At 54.2% G+C, this 19,315-nt stretch overlaps 2 protein-coding genes across 3 annotated transcripts in view; one reads left to right on the forward strand and one right to left on the reverse strand.

The window, feature by feature from the left end:
• TJAP1 (tight junction associated protein 1) overlaps positions 1 to 19,315 on the forward strand; it is a 69,046-nt gene that overhangs the window by 35,059 nt on the left and 14,672 nt on the right. For both annotated transcript variants that reach the window (XM_056554620.1, XM_056554621.1), the window contains exon 4: positions 16,561 to 16,700. In XM_056554620.1, coding sequence (XP_056410595.1) covers positions 16,584 to 16,700 — 117 coding nt within the window. In that variant the 5' untranslated portion in view covers positions 16,561 to 16,583. The remainder of the gene's footprint in view (positions 1 to 16,560; positions 16,701 to 19,315) is intronic.
• The window catches only part of LOC130347136 (uncharacterized), a 47,636-nt gene that overhangs the window by 21,418 nt on the left and 6,903 nt on the right, over positions 1 to 19,315 (reverse strand). The window lies entirely within an intron of this gene.

Below are 19,315 nucleotides of genomic sequence, written 5' to 3' on the forward strand. Positions count from 1 at the left end.
ATCATCATCCACTACAATCACCAACATAATCATCATCATCCACTACAATCACCAACATAATCATCATCATCATCATCCACTACAATCACCAACATAATCATCATCATCCACTACAATCACCAACATAATAATCATCATCCACTACAATCACCAACATAATCATCATCATCCACTACAATCACCAACATAATCATCATCATCCACTACAATCACCAACATAATCATCATCATCATCCACTACAATCCCCAACATAATCATCATCATCATCCACTACAATCCCCAACATAATCATCATCATCATCCACTACAATCCCCAACATAATCATCATCATCATCCGCTACAATCACCAACGTAATCATCATCATCATCCACTACAATCACAAACATAATCATCATCATCATCATCATCATCCACTACAATCACCAACATAATCATCATCATCATCCGCTACAATCACCAACGTAATCATCATCATCATCCACTACAATCACAAACATAATCATCATCATCATCATCATCCACTACAATCACCAACATAATCATCATCCTCCACTACAATCACCAACATAATCATCATCATCATCCACTACAATCACCAACATAATCATCATCATCATCCACTACAATCACCAACATAATCATCATCATCCACTACAATCACAAACATAATCATCATCATCATCATCCACTACAATCACCAACATAATCATCATCCTCCACTACAATCACCAACATAATCATCATCATCATCCACTACAATCACCAACATAATCATCATCATCCACTACAATCACAAACATAATCATCATCATCATCATCATCCACTACAATCACCAACATAATCATCATCCTCCACTACAATCACCAACATAATCATCATCATCATCCACTACAATCACCAACATAATCATCATCATCCACTACAATCACAAACATAATCATCATCATCATCATCATCCACTACAATCACCAACATAATCATCATCATAATCCTCCACTACAATCACCAACGTAATCTTCATCATCATCCACTACAATCACCAACATAATCATCATCATCCACTACAATCACCAACATAATCATCATCATCCACTACAATCACCAACATAATCATCATCATCCACTACAATCACAAACATAATCATCATCATCCACTACAATCGCCAACATAATCATCATCATAATCCTCCACTACAATCACCAACATAATCATCATCATCATAATCATCATCATCCACTACAATCACCAACATAATCATCATCATCCACTACAATCACCAACATAATCATTATCATCCTCCACTACAATCACCATCATAATCCTCATCCACTACAATCACCAACATAATAATCATCATCATAATCATTATCATCCACTACAATCACCAACATAATCATCATCATCATCCACTACAATCACCAACATAATAATCATCATCATCATCCACTACAATCACCAACATAATAATCATCATCATCATCCACTACAATCACCAACATAATAATCATCATCATCATCATCCACTACAATCACCAACATAATAATCATCATCATCATCATCCACTACAATCACCAACATAATAATCATCATCATCATCATCCACTACAATCACCAACATAATCATCATCATCCACTACAATCACCAACATAATCATCATCATCATCCACTACAATCACCAACATAATCATCATCATCCACTACAATCACCAACATAATCATCATCCTCATCCACTACAATCACCATCATAATCATCATCATCATCCACTACAATCATCATCATCATCCTCCACTACAATCATCATCATCATCATCCACTACAATCATCATCCACCACCACAGTCATTACATGAGAGCAGATGTCTGATCCTCACTGATGCCAGGTGTCCTGTACAGTATCCTCTGTGTGTAGTGTCAGCTCCGGGGTCCGGTGTATGATGTGAGGTCAGCATCTCCTGTGTGTTCTGTACAGTGTCCTCTGTGTGTAGTGTCAGCTCCGGGGTCCGGTGTATGATGTGAGGTCAGCCTCTCCTGTGTTCTGTACAATGTCCTCTGTGTGTAGTGTCAGCTCCGGGGTCCGGTGTATGATGTGAGGTCAGCCTCTCCTGTGTGTCCTGTACAGTATCCTCTGTGTGTAGTGTCAGCTCCAGGGTCCGGTGTATGATGTAAGGTCAGCCTCTCCTGTGTGTTCTGTACAGTGTCCTCTGTGTGTAGTGTCAGCTCCGGGGTCCGGTGTATGATGTGAGGTCAGCCTCTCCTGTGTGTTCTGTACAGTGTCCTCTGTGTGTAGTGTCAGCTCCGGGGTCCGGTGTATGATGTGAGGTCAGCCTCTCCTGTGTGTTCTGTGCAGTGTCCTCTGTGTGTAGTGTCAGCTCCGGGGTCCGGTGTATGATGTGAGGTCAGCCTCTCCTGTGTTCTGTACAGTGTCCTTTGTGTGTAGTGTCAGCTCCGGGGTCCGGTGTATGATGTGAGGTCAGCCTCTCCTGTGTGTTCTGTACAGTGTCCTCTGTGTGTAGTGTCAGCTCCGGGGTCCGGTGTATGATGTGAGGTCAGCCCCTCCTGTGTTCTGTACAGTGTCCTCTGTGTGTAGTGTCAGCTCCGGGGTCCGGTGTATGATGTGAGGTCAGCCTCTCCTGTGTGTTCTGTACAGTGTCCTCTGTGTGTAGTGTCAGCTCCGGGGTCCGGTGTATGATGTGAGGTCAGCCTCTCCTGTGTGTTCTGTGCAGTGTCCTCTGTGTGTAGTGTATGCTCCGGGGTCAGGTGTATGATGTGAGGTCAGCCTCTCCTGTGTGTACTGTACAATGTCCTCTGTGTGTAGTGTCAGCTCCAGGGTCCGGTGTATGATGTAAGGTCAGCCTCTCCTGTGTGTCCTGTACAGTGTCCTCTGTGTGTAGTGTCAGCTCCGGGGTCCGGTGTATGATGTGAGGTCAGCCTCTCCTGTGTGTACTGTGCAGTGTCCTCTGTGTGTAGTGTCAGCTCCGGGGTCCGGTGTATGATGTGAGGTCAGCCTCTCCTGTGTGTTCTGTACAGTATCCTCTGTGTGTAGTGTCAGCTCCGGGGTCCGGTGTATGATGTGAGGTCAGCCTCTCCTGTGTTCTGTACAGTGTCCTCTGTGTGTAGTGTCAGCTCCGGGGTCCGGTGTATGATGTGAGGTCAGCCTCTCCTGTGTCCTGTAGAGTGTCCTCTGTGTGTAGTGTCAGCTCCGGGGTCCGGTGTATGATGTGAGGTCAGCCTCTCCTGTGTGTACTGTACAGTGTCCTCTGTGTGTAGTGTCAGCTCCGGGGTCCGGTGTATGATGTGAGGTCAGCCTCTCCTGTGTGTACTGTACAGTGTCCTCTGTGTGTAGTGTCAGCTCCGGGGTCCGGTGTATGATGTGAGGTCAGCCTCTCCTGTGTGTACTGTACAGTGTCCTCTGTGTGTAGTGTCAGCTCCGGGGTCCGGTGTATGATGTGAGGTCAGCCTCTCCTGTGTGTTCTGTACAGTGTCCTCTGTGTGTAGTGTCAGCTCCGGGGTCCGGTGTATGATGTGAGGTCAGCCTCTCCTGTGTGTTCTGTACAGTGTCCTCTGTGTGTAGTGTCAGCTCCGGGGTCCGGTGTATGATGTGAGGTCAGCCTCTCCTGTGTTCTGTACAGTGTCCTTTGTGTGTAGTGTCAGCTCCGGGGTCCGGTGTATGATGTGAGGTCAGCCTCTCCTGTGTGTTCTGTACAGTGTCCTCTGTGTGTAGTGTCAGCTCCGGGGTCCGGTGTATGATGTGAGGTCAGCCTCTCCTGTGTGTTCTGTACAGTGTCCTCTGTGTGTAGTGTCAGCTCCGGGGTCCGGTGTATGATGTGAGGTCAGCCTCTCCTGTGTTCTGTACAGTGTCCTCTGTGTGTAGTGTCAGCTCCGGGGTCTGGTGTATGATGTGAGGTCAGCCTCTCCTGTGTGTTCTGTACAGTGTCCTCTGTGTGTAGTGTCAGCTCCGGGGTCCGGTGTATGTGAGGTCAGCCTCTCCTGTGTGTTCTGTACAGTGTCCTCTGTGTGTAGTGTCAGCTCCGGGGTCCGGTGTATGATGTGAGGTCAGCCTCTCCTGTGTGTACTGTACAGTGTCCTCTGTGTGTAGTGTCAGCTCCGGGGTCCGGTGTATGATGTGAGGTCAGCCTCTCCTGTGTCCTGTACAGTGTCCTCTGTGTGTAGTGTCAGCTCCGGGGTCCGGTGTATGATGTGAGGTCAGCCCCTCCTGTGTTCTGTACAGTGTCCTCTGTGTGTAGTGTCAGCTCCGGGGTCCGGTGTATGATGTGAGGTCAGCCTCTCCTGTGTGTTCTGTACAGTGTCCTCTGTGTGTAGTGTCAGCTCCGGGGTCCGGTGTATGATGTGAGGTCAGCCCCTCCTGTGTTCTGTACAGTGTCCTCTGTGTGTAGTGTCAGCTCCAGGGTCCGGTGTATGATGTGAGGTCAGCCTCTCCTGTGTGTTCTGTACAGTGTCCTCTGTGTGTAGTGTCAGCTCCGGGGTCCGGTGTATGATGTGAGGTCAGCCTCTCCTGTGTGTTCTGTACAGTGTCCTCTGTGTGTAGTGTCAGCTCTGGGGTCCGGTGTATGATGTGAGGTCAGCCCCTCCTGTGTTCTGTACAGTGTCCTCTGTGTGTAGTGTCAGCTCCGGGGTCCGGTGTATGATGTGAGGTCAGCCTCTCCTGTGTGTTCTGTACAGTGTCCTCTGTGTGTAGTGTCAGCTCCGGGGTCCGGTGTATGATGTGAGGTCAGCCCCTCCTGTGTACTGTACAGTGTCCTCTGTGTGTAGTGTCAGCTCCGGGGTCCGGTGTATGATGTGAGGTCAGCCTCTCCTGTGTTCTGTACAGTGTCCTCTGTGTGTAGTGTCAGCTCCGGTGTATGATGTGAGGTCAGCCTCTCCTGTGTGTTCTGTACAGTGTCCTCTGTGTGTAGTGTCAGCTCCGGGGTCCGGTGTATGATGTGAGGTCAGCCTCTCCTGTGTGTACTGTACAGTGTCCTCTGTGTGTAGTGTCAGCTCCGGGGTCCGGTGTATGATGTGAGGTCAGCCTCTCCTGTGTGTCCTGTACAGTGTCCTCTGTGTGTAGTGTCAGCTCCGGGGTCCGGTGTATGATGTGAGGTCAGCCTCTCCTGTGTGTCCTGTACAGTGTCCTCTGTGTGTAGTGTCAGCTCCGGGGTCCGGTGTATGATGTGAGGTCAGCCTCTCCTGTGTCCTGTACAGTGTCCTCTGTGTGTAGTGTCAGCTCCGGGGTCCGGTGTATGATGTGAGGTCAGCCTCTCCTGTGTGTCCTGTACAGTATCCTCTGTGTGTAGTGTCAGCTCCGGGGTCCGGTGTATGATGTGAGGTCAGCCTCTCCTGTGTTCTGTACAGTGTCCTCTGTGTGTAGTGTCAGCTCCGGGGTCCGGTGTATGATGTGAGGTCAGCCTCTCCTGTGTGTACTGTAGCAGTGTCCTCTGTGTGTAGTGTCAGCTCTGGGATCCGGTGTATGATGTGAGGTCAGCCTCTCCTGTGTTCTGTACAGTGTCCTCTGTGTGTAGTGTCAGCTCCGGGGTCCGGTGTATGATGTGAGGTCAGCCTCTCCTGTGTGTTCTGTACAGTGTCCTCTGTGTGTAGTGTCAGCTCCGGGGTCCGGTGTATGATGTGAGGTCAGCCTCTCCTGTGTGTTCTGTACAGTGTCCTCTGTGTGTAGTGTCAGCTCCGGGGTCCGGTGTATGATGTGAGGTCAGCCTCTCCTGTGTTCTGTACAGTGTCCTCTGTGTGTAGTGTCAGCTCCGGGGTCCGGTGTATGATGTGAGGTCAGCCTCTCCTGTGTGTCCTGTACAGTGTCCTCTGTGTGTAGTGTCAGCTCCGGGGTCCGGTGTATGATGTGAGGTCAGCCTCTCCTGTGTGTTCTGTACAGTGTCCTCTGTGTGTAGTGTCAGCTCCAGGGTCCGGTGTATGATGTGAGGTCAGCCTCTCCTGTGTTCTGTACAGTGTCCTCTGTGTGTAGTGTCAGCTCCGGGGTCCGGTGTATGATGTGAGGTCAGCCTCTCCTGTGTGTACAGTACAGTATCCTCTGTGTGTAGTGTCAGCTCCGTGGTCCGGTGTATGATGTGAGGTCAGCCTCTCCTGTGTGTCCTGTACAGTGTCCTCTGTGTGTAGTGTCAGCTCCGGGGTCCGGTGTATGATGTGAGGTCAGCCTCTCCTGTGTGTCCTGTACAGTGTCCTCTGTGTGTAGTGTCAGCTCTGGGATCCGGTGTATGATGTGAGGTCGGCCTCTCCTTTGTGTTCTGTACAGTGTCCTCTGTGTGTAGTGTCAGCTCCGGGGTCCGGTGTATGATGTGAGGTCAGCCTCTCCTGTGTGTTCTGTACAGTGTCCTCTGTGTGTAGTGTCAGCTCCGGGGTCCAGTGTATGATGTGAGGTCAGCCTCTCCTGTGTCCTGTACAGTGTCCTCTGTGTGTAGTGTCAGCTCCGGGGTCCGGTGTATGATGTGAGGTCAGCCTCTCCTGTGTTCTGTACAGTGTCCTCTGTGTGTGTTGTGTCAGCTCCGGGGTCCGGTGTATGATGTGAGGTCAGCCTCTCCTGTGTGTTCTGTACAGTGTCCTCTGTGTGTAGTGTCAGCTCCGGGGTCCGGTGTATGATGTGAGGTCAGCCTCTCCTGTGTCCTGTACAGTGTCCTCTGTGTGTAGTGTCAGCTCCGGGGTCCGGTGTATGATGTGAGGTCAGCCTCTCCTGTGTGTACTATACAGTGTCCTCTGTGTGTAGTGTCAGCTCCGGGGTCCGGTGTATGATGTGGGGTCAGCCTCTCCTGTGTTCTGTACAGTGTCCTCTGTGTGTAGTGTCAGCTCCGGGGTCCGGTGTATGATGTGAGGTCAGCCTCTCCTGTGTGTCCTGTACAGTGTCCTCTGTGTGTAGTGTCAGCTCCGGGGTCCGGTGTATGATGTGAGGTCAGCCTCTCCTGTGTGTTCTGTACAGTGTCCTCTGTGTGTAGTGTCAGCTCCGGGGTCCGGTGTATGATGTGAGGTCAGCCTCTCCTGTGTGTACAGTACAGTGTCCTCTGTGTGTAGTGTCAGCTCCGGGGTCCGGTGTATGATGTGAGGTAAGCCTCTCCTGTGTGTCCTGTACAGTGTCCTCTGTGTGTAGTGTCAGCTCCGGGGTCCGGTGTATGATGTGAGGTCAGCCTCTCCTGTGTGTCCTGTACAGTGTCCTCTGTGTGTAGTGTCAGCTCCGGGGTCCGGTGTATGATGTGAGGTCAGCCTCTCCTGTGTGTTCTGTACAGTGTCCTCTGTGTGTAGTGTCAGCTCCGGGGTCCGGTGTATGATGTGAGGTCAGCCTCTCCTGTGTGTTCTGTACAGTGTCCTCTGTGTGTAGTGTCAGCTCCGGGGTCCAGTGTATGATGTGAGGTCAGCCTCTCCTGTGTGTTCTGTACAGTGTCCTCTGTGTGTAGTGTCAGCTCCGGGGTCCAGTGTATGATGTGAGGTCAGCCTCTCCTGTGTTCTGTACAGTGTCCTCTGTGTGTAGTGTCAGCTCCGGGGTCCGGTGTATGATGTGAGGTCAGCCTCTCCTGTGTCCTGTACAGTGTCCTCTGTGTGTAGTGTCAGCTCCGGGGTCCGGTGTATGATGTGAGGTCAGCCTCTCCTGTGTGTACTGTACAGTGTCCTCTGTGTGTAGTGTCAGCTCCGGGGTCCGGTGTATGATGTGAGGTCAGCCTCTCCTGTGTCCTGTACAGTGTCCTCTGTGTGTAGTGTCAGCTCTGGGGTCCGGTGTATGATGTGAGGTCAGCCTCTCCTGTGTGTTCTGTGCAGTGTCCTCTGTGTGTAGTGTCAGCTCCGGGGTCCGGTGTATGATGTGAGGTCAGCCTCTCCTGTGTGTCCTGTACAGTGTCCTCTGTGTGTAGTGTCAGCTCCGGGGTCCGGTGTATGATGTGAGGTCAGCCTCTCCTGTGTTCTGTACAGTGTCCTCTGTGTGTAGTGTCAGCTCCGGGGTCCGGTGTATGATGTGAGGTCAGCCTCTCCTGTGTTCTGTACAGTGTCCTCTGTGTGTAGTGTCAGCTCCGGGGTCCGGTGTATGATGTAAGGTCAGCCTCTCCTGTGTGTCCTGTACAGTGTCCTCTGTGTGTAGTGTCAGCTCCGGGGTCTGGTGTATGATGTGAGGTCAGCCTCTCCTGTGTGTTCTGTACAGTGTCCTGTGTGTGTAGTGTCAGCTCCGGGGTCCGGTGTATGATGTGAGGTCAGCCTCTCCTGTGTGTACAGTACAGTGTCCTCTGTGTGTAGTGTCAGCTCCGGGGTCCGGTGTATGATGTGAGGTCAGCCTCTCCTGTGTGTTCTGTACAGTGTCCTCTGTGTGTAGTGTCAGCTCCGGGGTCCGGTGTATGATGTGAGGTCAGCCTCTCCTGTGTGTTCTGTACAGTGTCCTCTGTGTGTTGTGTCAGCTCCGGGGTCCGGTGTATGATGTGAGGTCAGCCCCTCCTGTGTGTTCTGTACAGTGTCCTCTGTGTGTAGTGTCAGCTCCGGGGTCCGGTGTATGATGTGAGGTCAGCCTCTCCTGTGTTCTGTACAGTATCCTCTGTGTGTAGTGTCAGCTCCGGGGTCCGGTGTATGATGTGAGGTCAGCCTCTCCTGTGTGTTCTGTACAGTATCCTCTGTGTGTAGTGTCAGCTCCGTGGTCCGGTGTATGATGTGAGGTCAGCCTCTCCTGTGTGTTCTGTGCAGTGTCTTCTGTGTGTAGTGTCAGCTCCGGGGTCCGGTGTATGATGTGAGGTAAGCCTCTCCTGTGTCCTGTACAGTGTCCTCTGTGTGTAGTGTCAGCTCCGGGGTCCGGTGTATGATGTGAGGTCAGCCTCTCCTGTGTCCTGTACAGTGTCCTCTGTGTGTAGTGTATGCTCCGGGGTCCGGTGTATGATGTGAGGTCAGCCTCTCCTGTGTTCTGTACAGTGTCCTCTGTGTGTAGTGTCAGCTCCGGGGTCTGGTGTATGATGTGAGGTCAGCCTCTCCTGTGTGTTCTGTACAGTGTCCTCTGTGTGTAGTGTCAGCTCCAGGGTCCGGTGTATGATGTGAGGTCAGCCTCTCCTGTGTGTTCTGTACAGTGTCCTCTGTGTGTAGTGTCAGCTCCGGGGTCCGGTGTATGATGTGAGGTCAGCCTCTCCTGTGTCCTGTACAGTGTCCTCTGTGTGTAGTGTCAGCTCCGGGGTCCGGTGTATGATGTGAGGTCAGCCTCTCCTGTGTGTTCTGTACAGTGTCCTCTGTGTGTAGTGTCAGCTCCGGGGTCCGGTGTATGATGTGAGGTCAGCCTCTCCTGTGTACTGTAGTGTCCTCTGTGTGTAGTGTCAGCTCCGGGGTCCGGTGTATGATGTGAGGTCAGCCTCTCCTGTGTTCTGTACAGTGTCCTCTGTGTGTAGTGTCAGCTCCGGGGTCCAGTGTATGATGTGTGGTCAGCCTCTCCTGTGTGTTCTGTACAGTGTCCTCTGTGTGTAGTGTCAGCTCCGGGGTCCGGTGTATGATGTGAGGTCAGCCTCTCCTGTGTGTTCTGTACAGTGTCCTCTGTGTGTAGTGTCAGCTCCGGGGTCCGGTGTATGATGTGAGGTCAGCCTCTCCTGTGTTCTGTACAGTGTCCTCTGTGTGTAGTGTCAGCTCCGGGGTCCGGTGTATGATGTGAGGTCAGCCTCTCCTGTGTTCTGTACAGTGTCCTCTGTGTGTAGTGTCAGCTCCGGGGTCCGGTGTATGATGTGAGGTCAGCCTCTCCTGTGTGTTCTGTACAGTGTCCTCTGTGTGTAGTGTCAGCTCCGGGGTCCGGTGTATGATGTGAGGTCAGCCTCTCCTGTGTGTCCTGTACAGTGTCCTCTGTGTGTAGTGTCAGCTCCGGGGTCCGGTGTATGATGTGAGGTCAGCCTCTCCTGTGTTCTGTACAGTGTCCTCTGTGTGTAGTGTCAGCTCTGGGGTCCGGTGTATGATGTGAGGTCAGCCTCTCCTGTGTGTACTGTACAGTGTCCTCTGTGTGTAGTGTATGCTCCGGGGTCCGGTGTATGATGTGAGGTCAGCCTCTCCTGTGTGTTCTGTACAGTGTCCTCTGTGTGTAGTGTCAGCTCCGGGGTCCGGTGTATGATGTGAGGTCAGCCTCTCCTGTGTTCTGTACAGTGTCCTCTGTGTGTAGTGTCAGCTCCGGGGTCCGGTGTATGATGTGAGGTCAGCCTCTCCTGTGTTCTGTACAGTGTCCTCTGTGTGTAGTGTCAGCTCCGGGGTCCGGTGTATGATGTGAGGTCAGCCTCTCCTGTGTGTTCTGTACAGTGTCCTCTGTGTGTAGTGTCAGCTCCGGGGTCCGGTGTATGATGTGAGGTCAGCCTCTCCTGTGTGTTCTGTACAGTGTCCTCTGTGTGTAGTGTCAGCTCCGGGGTCCGGTGTATGATGTGAGGTCAGCCTCTCCTGTGTGTACTATACAGTGTCCTCTGTGTGTAGTGTCAGCTCCGGGGTCCGGTGTATGATGTGGGGTCAGCCTCTCCTGTGTTCTGTACAGTGTCCTCTGTGTGTAGTGTCAGCTCCGGGGTCCGGTGTATGATGTGAGGTCAGCCTCTCCTGTGTGTACAGTACAGTGTCCTCTGTGTGTAGTGTCAGCTCCGGGGTCCGGTGTATGATGTGAGGTCAGCCTCTCCTGTGTGTTCTGTACAGTGTCCTCTGTGTGTAGTGTCAGCTCCGGGGTCCGGTGTATGATGTGAGGTCAGCCTCTCCTGTGTGTACTGTACAGTGTCCTCTGTGTGTAGTGTCAGCTCTGGGGTCCGGTGTATGATGTGAGGTCAGCCTCTCCTGTGTGTTCTGTGCAGTGTCCTCTGTGTGTAGTGTCAGCTCCGGGGTCCGGTGTATGATGTGAGGTCAGCCTCTCCTGTGTGTCCTGTACAGTGTCCTCTGTGTGTAGTGTCAGCTCCGGGGTCCGGTGTATGATGTGAGGTCAGCCTCTCCTGTGTGTCCTGTACAGTGTCCTCTGTGTGTAGTGTCAGCTCCGGGGTCCGGTGTATGATGTGAGGTCAGCCTCTCCTGTGTTCTGTACAGTGTCCTCTGTGTGTAGTGTCAGCTCCGGGGTCCGGTGTATGATGTAAGGTCAGCCTCTCCTGTGTGTCCTGTACAGTGTCCTCTGTGTGTAGTGTCAGCTCCGGGGTCTGGTGTATGATGTGAGGTCAGCCTCTCCTGTGTGTTCTGTACAGTGTCCTCTGTGTGTAGTGTCAGCTCCGGGGTCCGGTGTATGATGTGAGGTCAGCCTCTCCTGTGTGTTCTGTACAGTGTCCTCTGTGTGTTGTGTCAGCTCCGGGGTCCGGTGTATGATGTGAGGTCAGCCCCTCCTGTGTGTTCTGTACAGTGTCCTCTGTGTGTAGTGTCAGCTCCGGGGTCCGGTGTATGATGTGAGGTCAGCCCCTCCTGTGTGTTCTGTACAGTGTCCTCTGTGTGTAGTGTCAGCTCCGGGGTCCGGTGTATGATGTGAGGTCAGCCTCTCCTGTGTGTTCTGTACAGTGTCCTCTGTGTGTAGTGTCAGCTCCGGGGTCCGGTGTATGATGTGAGGTCAGCCTCTCCTGTGTGTTCTGTACAGTGTCCTCTGTGTGTAGTGTCAGCTCCGGGGTCCGGTGTATGATGTGAGGTCAGCCTCTCCTGTGTGTTCTGTACAGTGTCCTCTGTGTGTAGTGTCAGCTCCGGGGTCCGGTGTATGATGTGAGGTCAGCCTCTCCTGTGTGTTCTGTACAGTGTCCTCTGTGTGTAGTGTCAGCTCCGGGGTCAGGTGTATGATGTGAGGTCAGCCTCTCCTGTGTTCTGTACAGTATCCTCTGTGTGTAGTGTCAGCTCCGGGGTCCGGTGTATGATGTGAGGTCAGCCTCTCCTGTGTGTTCTGTACAGTATCCTCTGTGTGTAGTGTCAGCTCCGTGGTCCGGTGTATGATGTGAGGTCAGCCTCTCCTGTGTGTTCTGTGCAGTGTCCTCTGTGTGTAGTGTCAGCTCCGGGGTCCGGTGTATGATGTGAGGTCAGCCTCTCCTGTGTGTTCTGTACAGTGTCTTCTGTGTGTAGTGTCAGCTCCGGGGTCCGGTGTATGATGTGAGGTCAGCCTCTCCTGTGTTCTGTACAGTGTCTTCTGTGTGTAGTGTCAGCTCCGTGGTCCGGTGTATGATGTGAGGTCAGCCTCTCCTGTGTGTTCTGTACAGTGTCCTCTGTGTGTAGTGTCAGCTCCGGGGTCCGGTGTATGATGTGAGGTCAGCCTCTCCTGTGTCCTGTACAGTGTCCTCTGTGTGTAGTGTCAGCTCCGGGGTCCGGTGTATGATGTGAGGTCAGCCTCTCCTGTGTCCTGTACAGTGTCCTCTGTGTGTAGTGTCAGCTCCGGGGTCCGGTGTATGATGTGAGGTCAGCCTCTCCTGTGTGTACTGTACAGTGTCCTCTGTGTGTAGTGTATGCTCCGGGGTCCGGTGTATGATGTGAGGTCAGCCTCTCCTGTGTTCTGTACAGTGTCCTCTGTGTGTAGTGTCAGCTCCGGGGTCTGGTGTATGATGTGAGGTCAGCCTCTCCTGTGTGTTCTGTACAGTGTCCTCTGTGTGTAGTGTCAGCTCCAGGGTCCGGTGTATGATGTGAGGTCAGCCTCTCCTGTGTGTTCTGTACAGTGTCCTCTGTGTGTAGTGTCAGCTCCGGGGTCCGGTGTATGATGTGAGGTCAGCCTCTCCTGTGTGTTCTGTACAGTGTCCTCTGTGTGTAGTGTCAGCTCCGGGGTCCGGTGTATGATGTGAGGTCAGCCTCTCCTGTGTGTTCTGTACAGTGTCCTCTGTGTGTAGTGTCAGCTCCGGGGTCCGGTGTATGATGTGAGGTCAGCCTCTCCTGTGTGTTCTGTACAGTGTCCTCTGTGTGTAGTGTCAGCTCCGGGGTCCGGTGTATGATGTGAGGTCAGCCTCTCCTGTGTACTGTACAGTGTCCTCTGTGTGTAGTGTCAGCTCCGGGGTCCGGTGTATGATGTGAGGTCAGCCTCTCCTGTGTTCTGTACAGTGTCCTCTGTGTGTAGTGTCAGCTCCGGGGTCCAGTGTATGATGTGTGGTCAGCCTCTCCTGTGTGTTCTGTACAGTGTCCTCTGTGTGTAGTGTCAGCTCCGGGGTCCGGTGTATGATGTGAGGTCAGCCTCTCCTGTGTGTTCTGTACAGTGTCCTCTGTGTGTAGTGTCAGCTCCGGGGTCCGGTGTATGATGTGAGGTCAGCCTCTCCTGTGTTCTGTACAGTGTCCTCTGTGTGTAGTGTCAGCTCCGGGGTCCGGTGTATGATGTGAGGTCAGCCTCTCCTGTGTGTTCTGTGCAGTGTCCTCTGTGTGTAGTGTCAGCTCTGGGGTCCGGTGTATGATGTGAGGTCAGCCTCTCCTGTGTGTACTGTACAGTGTCCTCTGTGTGTAGTGTATGCTCCGGGGTCCGGTGTATGATGTGAGGTCAGCCTCTCCTGTGTTCTGTACAGTGTCCTCTGTGTGTAGTGTCAGCTCCGTGGTCCAGTGTATGATGTGAGGTCAGCCTCTCCTGTGTCCTGTACAGTGTCCTCTGTGTGTAGTGTCAGCTCCGGGGTCCGGTGTATGATGTGAGGTCAGCCTCTCCTGTGTGTTCTGTACAGTGTCCTCTGTGTGTAGTGTCAGCTCCGGGGTCCAGTGTATGATGTGTGGTCAGCCTCTCCTGTGTCCTGTACAGTGTCCTCTGTGTGTAGTGTCAGCTCCGGGGTCCGGTGTATGATGTGAGGTCAGCCTCTCCTGTGTGTCCTGTACAGTGTCCTCTGTGTGTAGTGTCAGCTCCGGGGTCTGGTGTATGATGTGAGGTCAGCCCCTCCTGTGTGTTCTGTACCGTGTCCTCTGTGTGTAGTGTCAGCTCCGGGGTCCGGTGTATGATGTGAGGTCAGCCTCTCCTGTGTGTCCTGTACAGTGTCCTCTGTGTGTAGTGTCAGCTCCGGGGTCCGGTGTATGATGTGAGGTCAGCCCCTCCTGTGTTCTGTACAGTGTCCTCTGTGTGTAGTGTCAGCTCCGGGGTCCAGTGTATGATGTGAGGTCAGCCTCTCCTGTGTGTTCTGTACAGTGTCCTCTGTGTGTAGTGTCAGTTCCGGGGTCCGGTGTATGATGTGAGGTCAGCCTCTCCTGTGTACTGTACAGTGTCCTCTGTGTGTAGTGTCAGCTCCGGGGTCCGGTGTATGATGTGAGGTCAGCCTCTCCTGTGTGTACTGTACAGTGTCCTCTGTGTGTAGTGTCAGCTCCGGGGTCCGGTGTATGATGTGAGGTCAGCCTCTCCTGTGTACTGTACAGTGTCCTCTGTGTGTAGTGTCAGCTCCGGGGTCCGGTGTATGATGTGAGGTCAGCCTCTCCTGTGTGTTCTGTACAATGTCCTCTGTGTGTAGTGTCAGCTCCGGGGTCCGGTGTATGATGTGAGGTCAGCCTCTCCTGTGTACTGTACAGTGTCCTCTGTGTGTAGTGTCAGCTCCGGGGTCCGGTGTATGATGTGAGGTCAGCCTCTCCTGTGTGTCCTGTACAGTGTCCTCTGTGTGTAGTGTCAGCTCCGGGGTCCGGTGTATGATGTGAGGTCAGCCTCTCCTGTGTGTTCTGTACAGTGTCCTCTGTGTGTAGTGTCAGCTCCGGGGTCCGGTGTATGATGTGAGGTCAGCCTCTCCTGTGTGTTCTGTACAGTGTCCTCTGTGTGTAGTGTCAGCTCCGGGGTCCGGTGTATGATGTGAGGTCAGCCTCTCCTGTGTTCTGTACAGTGTCCTCTGTGTGTAGTGTCAGCTCCGGGGTCCGGTGTATGATGTGAGGTCAGCCTCTCCTGTGTGTTCTGTACAGTGTCCTCTGTGTGTAGTGTCAGCTCCGGGGTCCGGTGTATGATGTGAGGTCAGCCTCTCCTGTGTGTCCTGTACAGTGTCCTCTGTGTGTAGTGTCAGCTCCGGGGTCCGGTGTATGATGTGAGGTCGGCCTCTCCTGTGTGTACTGTACAGTGTCCTCTGTGTGTAGTGTCAGCTCCGGGGTCCGGTGTATGATGTGAGGTCAGCCTCTCCTGTGTGTTCTGTACAGTGTCCTCTGTGTGTAGTGTCAGCTCCGGGGTCCGGTGTATGATGTGAGGTCAGCCTCTCCTGTGTGTTCTGTACAGTGTCCTCTGTGTGTAGTGTCAGCTCCGGGGTCCGGTGTATGATGTGAGGTCAGCCTCTCCTGTGTGTTCTGTACAGTGTCCTCTGTGTGTAGTGTCAGCTCCGGGGTCCGGTGTATGATGTGAAGTCAGCCTCTCCTGTGTGTTCTGTACAGTGTCCTCTGTGTGTAGTGTCAGCTCCGGGGTCCGGTGTATGATGTGAGGTCAGCCTCTCCTGTGTCCTGTACAGTGTCCTCTGTGTGTAGTGTCAGCTCCGGGGTCCGGTGTATGATGTGAGGTCAGCCTCTCCTGTGTGTACAGTACAGTGTCCTTTGTGTGTAGTGTCAGCTCCGGGGTCCGGTGTATGATGTGAGGTCAGCCTCTCCTGTGTGTTCTGTACAGTGTCCTCTGTGTGTAGTGTCAGCTCCGGGGTGCGGTGTATGATGTGAGGTCAGCCTCTCCTGTGTTCTGTACAGTGTCCTCTGTGTGTAGTGTCAGCTCCGGGGTCCGGTGTATGATGTGAGGTCAGCCTCTCCTGTGTGTTCTGTACAGTGTCCTTTGTGTGTAGTGTCAGCTCCGGGGTCCGGTGTATGATGTGAGGTCAGCCCCTCCTGTGTGTTCTGTACAGTGTCCTCTGTGTGTAGTGTCAGCTCCGGGGTCCGGTGTATGATGTGAGGTCAGCCTCTCCTGTGTGTACTGTACAGTGTCCTCTGTGTGTAGTGTCAGCTCCGGGGTCCGGTGTATGATGTGAGGTCAGCCTCTCCTGTGTGTTCTGTACAGTGTCCTCTGTGTGTAGTGTCAGGTCCGGTGTATGATGTGAGGTCAGCCTCTCCTGTGTGTTCTGTACAGTGTCCTCTGTGTGTAGTGTCAGCTCCGGGGTCCGGTGTATGATGTGAGGTCAGCCTCTCCTGTGTTCTGTACAGTGTCCTCTGTGTGTAGTGTCAGCTCCGGGGTCCGGTGTATGATGTGAGGTCAGCCTCTCCTGTGTGTTCTGTACAGTGTCCTTTGTGTGTAGTGTCAGCTCCGGGGTCCGGTGTATGATGTGAGGTCAGCCCCTCCTGTGTGTTCTGTACAGTGTCCTCTGTGTGTAGTGTCAGCTCCGGGGTCCGGTGTATGATGTGAGGTCAGCCTCTCCTGTGTGTCCTGTACAGTGTCCTCTGTGTGTAGTGTCAGCTCCGGGGTCCGGTGTATGATGTGAGGTCAGCCTCTCCTGTGTGTTCTGTACAGTGTCCTCTGTGTGTAGTGTCAGCTCCGGGGTCCGGTGTATGATGTGAGGTCAGCCTCTCCTGTGTGTCCTGTACAGTGTCCTCTGTGTGTAGTGTCAGCTCCGGGGTCCGGTGTATGATGTGAGGTCAGCCCCTCCCGTGTGATGTTTCTCTTTGGGGTCTATTGATGTTTCCCCTGTGAGTGGCGCCTCCCCCTGGAGGGATCAATACTCTGCCCCCGGCTGTGACTGTGTTGCGCTGTGCTGGCTCTGCTGCCCCTGACCCGTTTTCTTTGCCGTAGGATCGGTGTCCGCTGATCTCAGGATGAGCAGCGCAGCTCCCTCCAAGAAGCCGTACCGCAAGGCTCCGCCGCAGCACCGTGAGGTCCGCCATGAGCCACCCGGACTGCATGAGGAGGTGACGGAGCAGGCGAGCAGTCAGGTAACCGCAGGTGGAGTGGCCGGGTTCCAGCGCACATGTTTCAGCAGAGCCGAGGTGGTGGAGCTGGACACCTCAGACCCCTGTAACCTGAGCTGTTCCTCCTCCTGGTCCATCGCCTCCAGCAATGATAAGGAAGTGGAATGGGAGGGGACGGGTAGGAGGCCGAGGACGCTGCTACGGAGGGTCAAGTCCCTCCGGGGGAAGGGGAAGGTGGGGAAATCCAAGCGGCTTATGGGACTACGTCGGTTCCTAAGCCGCAGCGAGGAGAACATTGCCGTGTCAGATGCTGGAAAGCAGGAGGGCAAGAGCCGGAGCCTGGAGCGCAGCCTGGTCTTCAAGGAGCCCGCCGAGGTCCTGACCCCTATGAAAGTCCAGCACTGGTCCAGCGGTCAGCCCCTGAAGAGCATATTGAAGCAGTCCGGACCCCTGAGCACCGGCCGCCCCGACAAGCTGCGCTCCCCCTCAACCCTGTCCCCCATCCCCAAATCCTCGCAGGACAAAGCCAACTTCTCCAGGTTCCTGGATGAGATCACCTCCCGGGTGCTGAGCCCCACCAACCTGCAGAGCGCCCAGAGGAGAGGGGCCGACGACGAGGCCCCCCATGTCAGATCACCCAGAAACGGCTGTGGGGCCCAACCAGATGAGGGGCATGGGATGAGGACAGGGCATCGCAGGGGGGTGTCCCTGGGTCACCGCAGGAGGCAGGAGCAGGCTCACCCCCTGGAGCGCTGTCAGACCCCATCGGATCAGAGCTACCTGGACACAGAGTCCCAATCATCTGCTTCTTACTGGAGTCCTGAGGCCAAAAGCCCCTCACCCAGGACCTCGCCTTCTTTGAAGGTTAGTGCCCCCAGCAGCGTTCAACCTGCCTCATCCCTCTGCTCTGTTCCTTTCTTATGGTCCGGGCCCCATGTCTCAAGCCGCTTCCACAGTGGGTGGTCACCCAGCTATCCCGGCTCCTGCACGGAGAACCTGCTCCTCCCCTGATCATACCTGATTAACTGCGCCCATTTTCCTTTCTGAAACATTTCCTTTCCATCTGAAACAGTTTGGGGGACGAAAGGTTATCACATCCTACAAAGTAGAGGGCGGCAAGACTTAGGTGAGGGGAGGGCGGCGAGACGTAGGTGAGGGAAGGGCGGAGAGACGTAGGTGAGAGAGGGGGAGGGCGGCGAGACGTAGGTGAGGGGGAGGGCGGCGAGACGTAGGTGAGGGGGAGGGCGGCGAGACGTAGGTGAGGGGAGGGTGGCGAGACGTAGGTGAGGGGAGGGCGGCGAGATGTAGGTGAGAGAGGGGGAGGGCGGCGAGACGTAGGTGAGGGGGAGGGCGGCGAGACGTAGGTGAGGGAGGGGGAGGGCGGCGAGACGTAGGTGAGGGAGGGGGAGGGCGGCGAGACGTAGGTGAGGGAGGGGGAGGGCGGCGAGACGTAGGTGAGGGAGGGGGAGGGAGGCGAGACGTAGGTGAGGGAGGGGGAGGGCGGCGAGACGTAGGTGAGGGAGGGGGAGGGCGGCGAGACGTAGGTGAGGGAGGGGGAGGGCGGCGAGACGTAGGTGAGGGAGGGGGAGGAGGCGTTGGTTGGGGAGAGTAGGCGTTGGTGAGGTGGGGGCGGGGAGACGTAGGTGAGGGGGAGGGCGGCGAGACGTAGGTGAGGGGAGGGGGGCAAGACGTAGGTGAGGGGGAGGGGGGCGTTGGTGGGGAAGGGTAGGCGTTGGGTGAAGGCGGGGAGGCGTTGGTGGGGAGATGTTGGCGGGGAGGCGTTGGTGGGGGTGGGGAGATGTTGGCGGGGAGGCGTTGGTGAGGGTGGGGAGATGTAGCAGAGCTCAGTTTATAATGGTCACTTGGTTATATCATGTTGTGGGAAAGCTGGGTGAGCGATCACTGTAATGGCGCAGCCCCTGTAGACTACCTCACCCAGCTCTACCAGACTCCTGATTGAAGAATCTGCTGCTGTGTGATGTACAAGGAAAATAAGAGAACATTATAGAGAGTGATTGGGGGGTACAGCCCCCCGGAATATGCAGAGACGTCATCAGGATGAGAAACCACACAAAGGGCCATGTCCGCCGCCTGCCCCCCATCATCTGTGTTACTGCTGCCCCCCATCATCTGTGTTACTGCTGCCCCCCATCATCTGTGTTACTGCTGCCCCCCATCATCTGTGTTACTGCTGCCCCCCATCATCTGTGTTACTGCTGCCCCCCATCATCTGTGTTACTGCTGCCCCCCATCATCTGTGTTACTGCTGCCCCCCATCATCTGTGTTACTGCTGCCCCCCATCATCTGTGTTACTGCTGCCCCCCATCATCTGTGTTACTGCTGCCCCCCATCATCTGTGTTACTGCTGCCCCCCATCATGTGTGTTACTGCTGCCCCCCATCATGTGTGTTACTGATGCCCCCCATCATCTGTGTTACTGCTGCCCCCCCATCATCTGTGTTACTGCTGCCCCCATCATCTGTGTTACTGCTGCCCCCATCATCTGTGTTACTGCTGCCCCCATCATCTGTGTTACTGCTGCCCCCATCATCTGTGTTACTGCTGCCCCCCATCATCTGTGTTACTGCTGCCCCCCATCATCTGTGTTACTGCTGCCCCCCATCATCTGTGTTACTGC

The sequence above is a fragment of the Hyla sarda genome, unplaced genomic scaffold, assembly GCF_029499605.1.
Source record: "Hyla sarda isolate aHylSar1 unplaced genomic scaffold, aHylSar1.hap1 scaffold_81, whole genome shotgun sequence".
NCBI lineage: Eukaryota > Metazoa > Chordata > Amphibia > Anura > Hylidae > Hyla > Hyla sarda.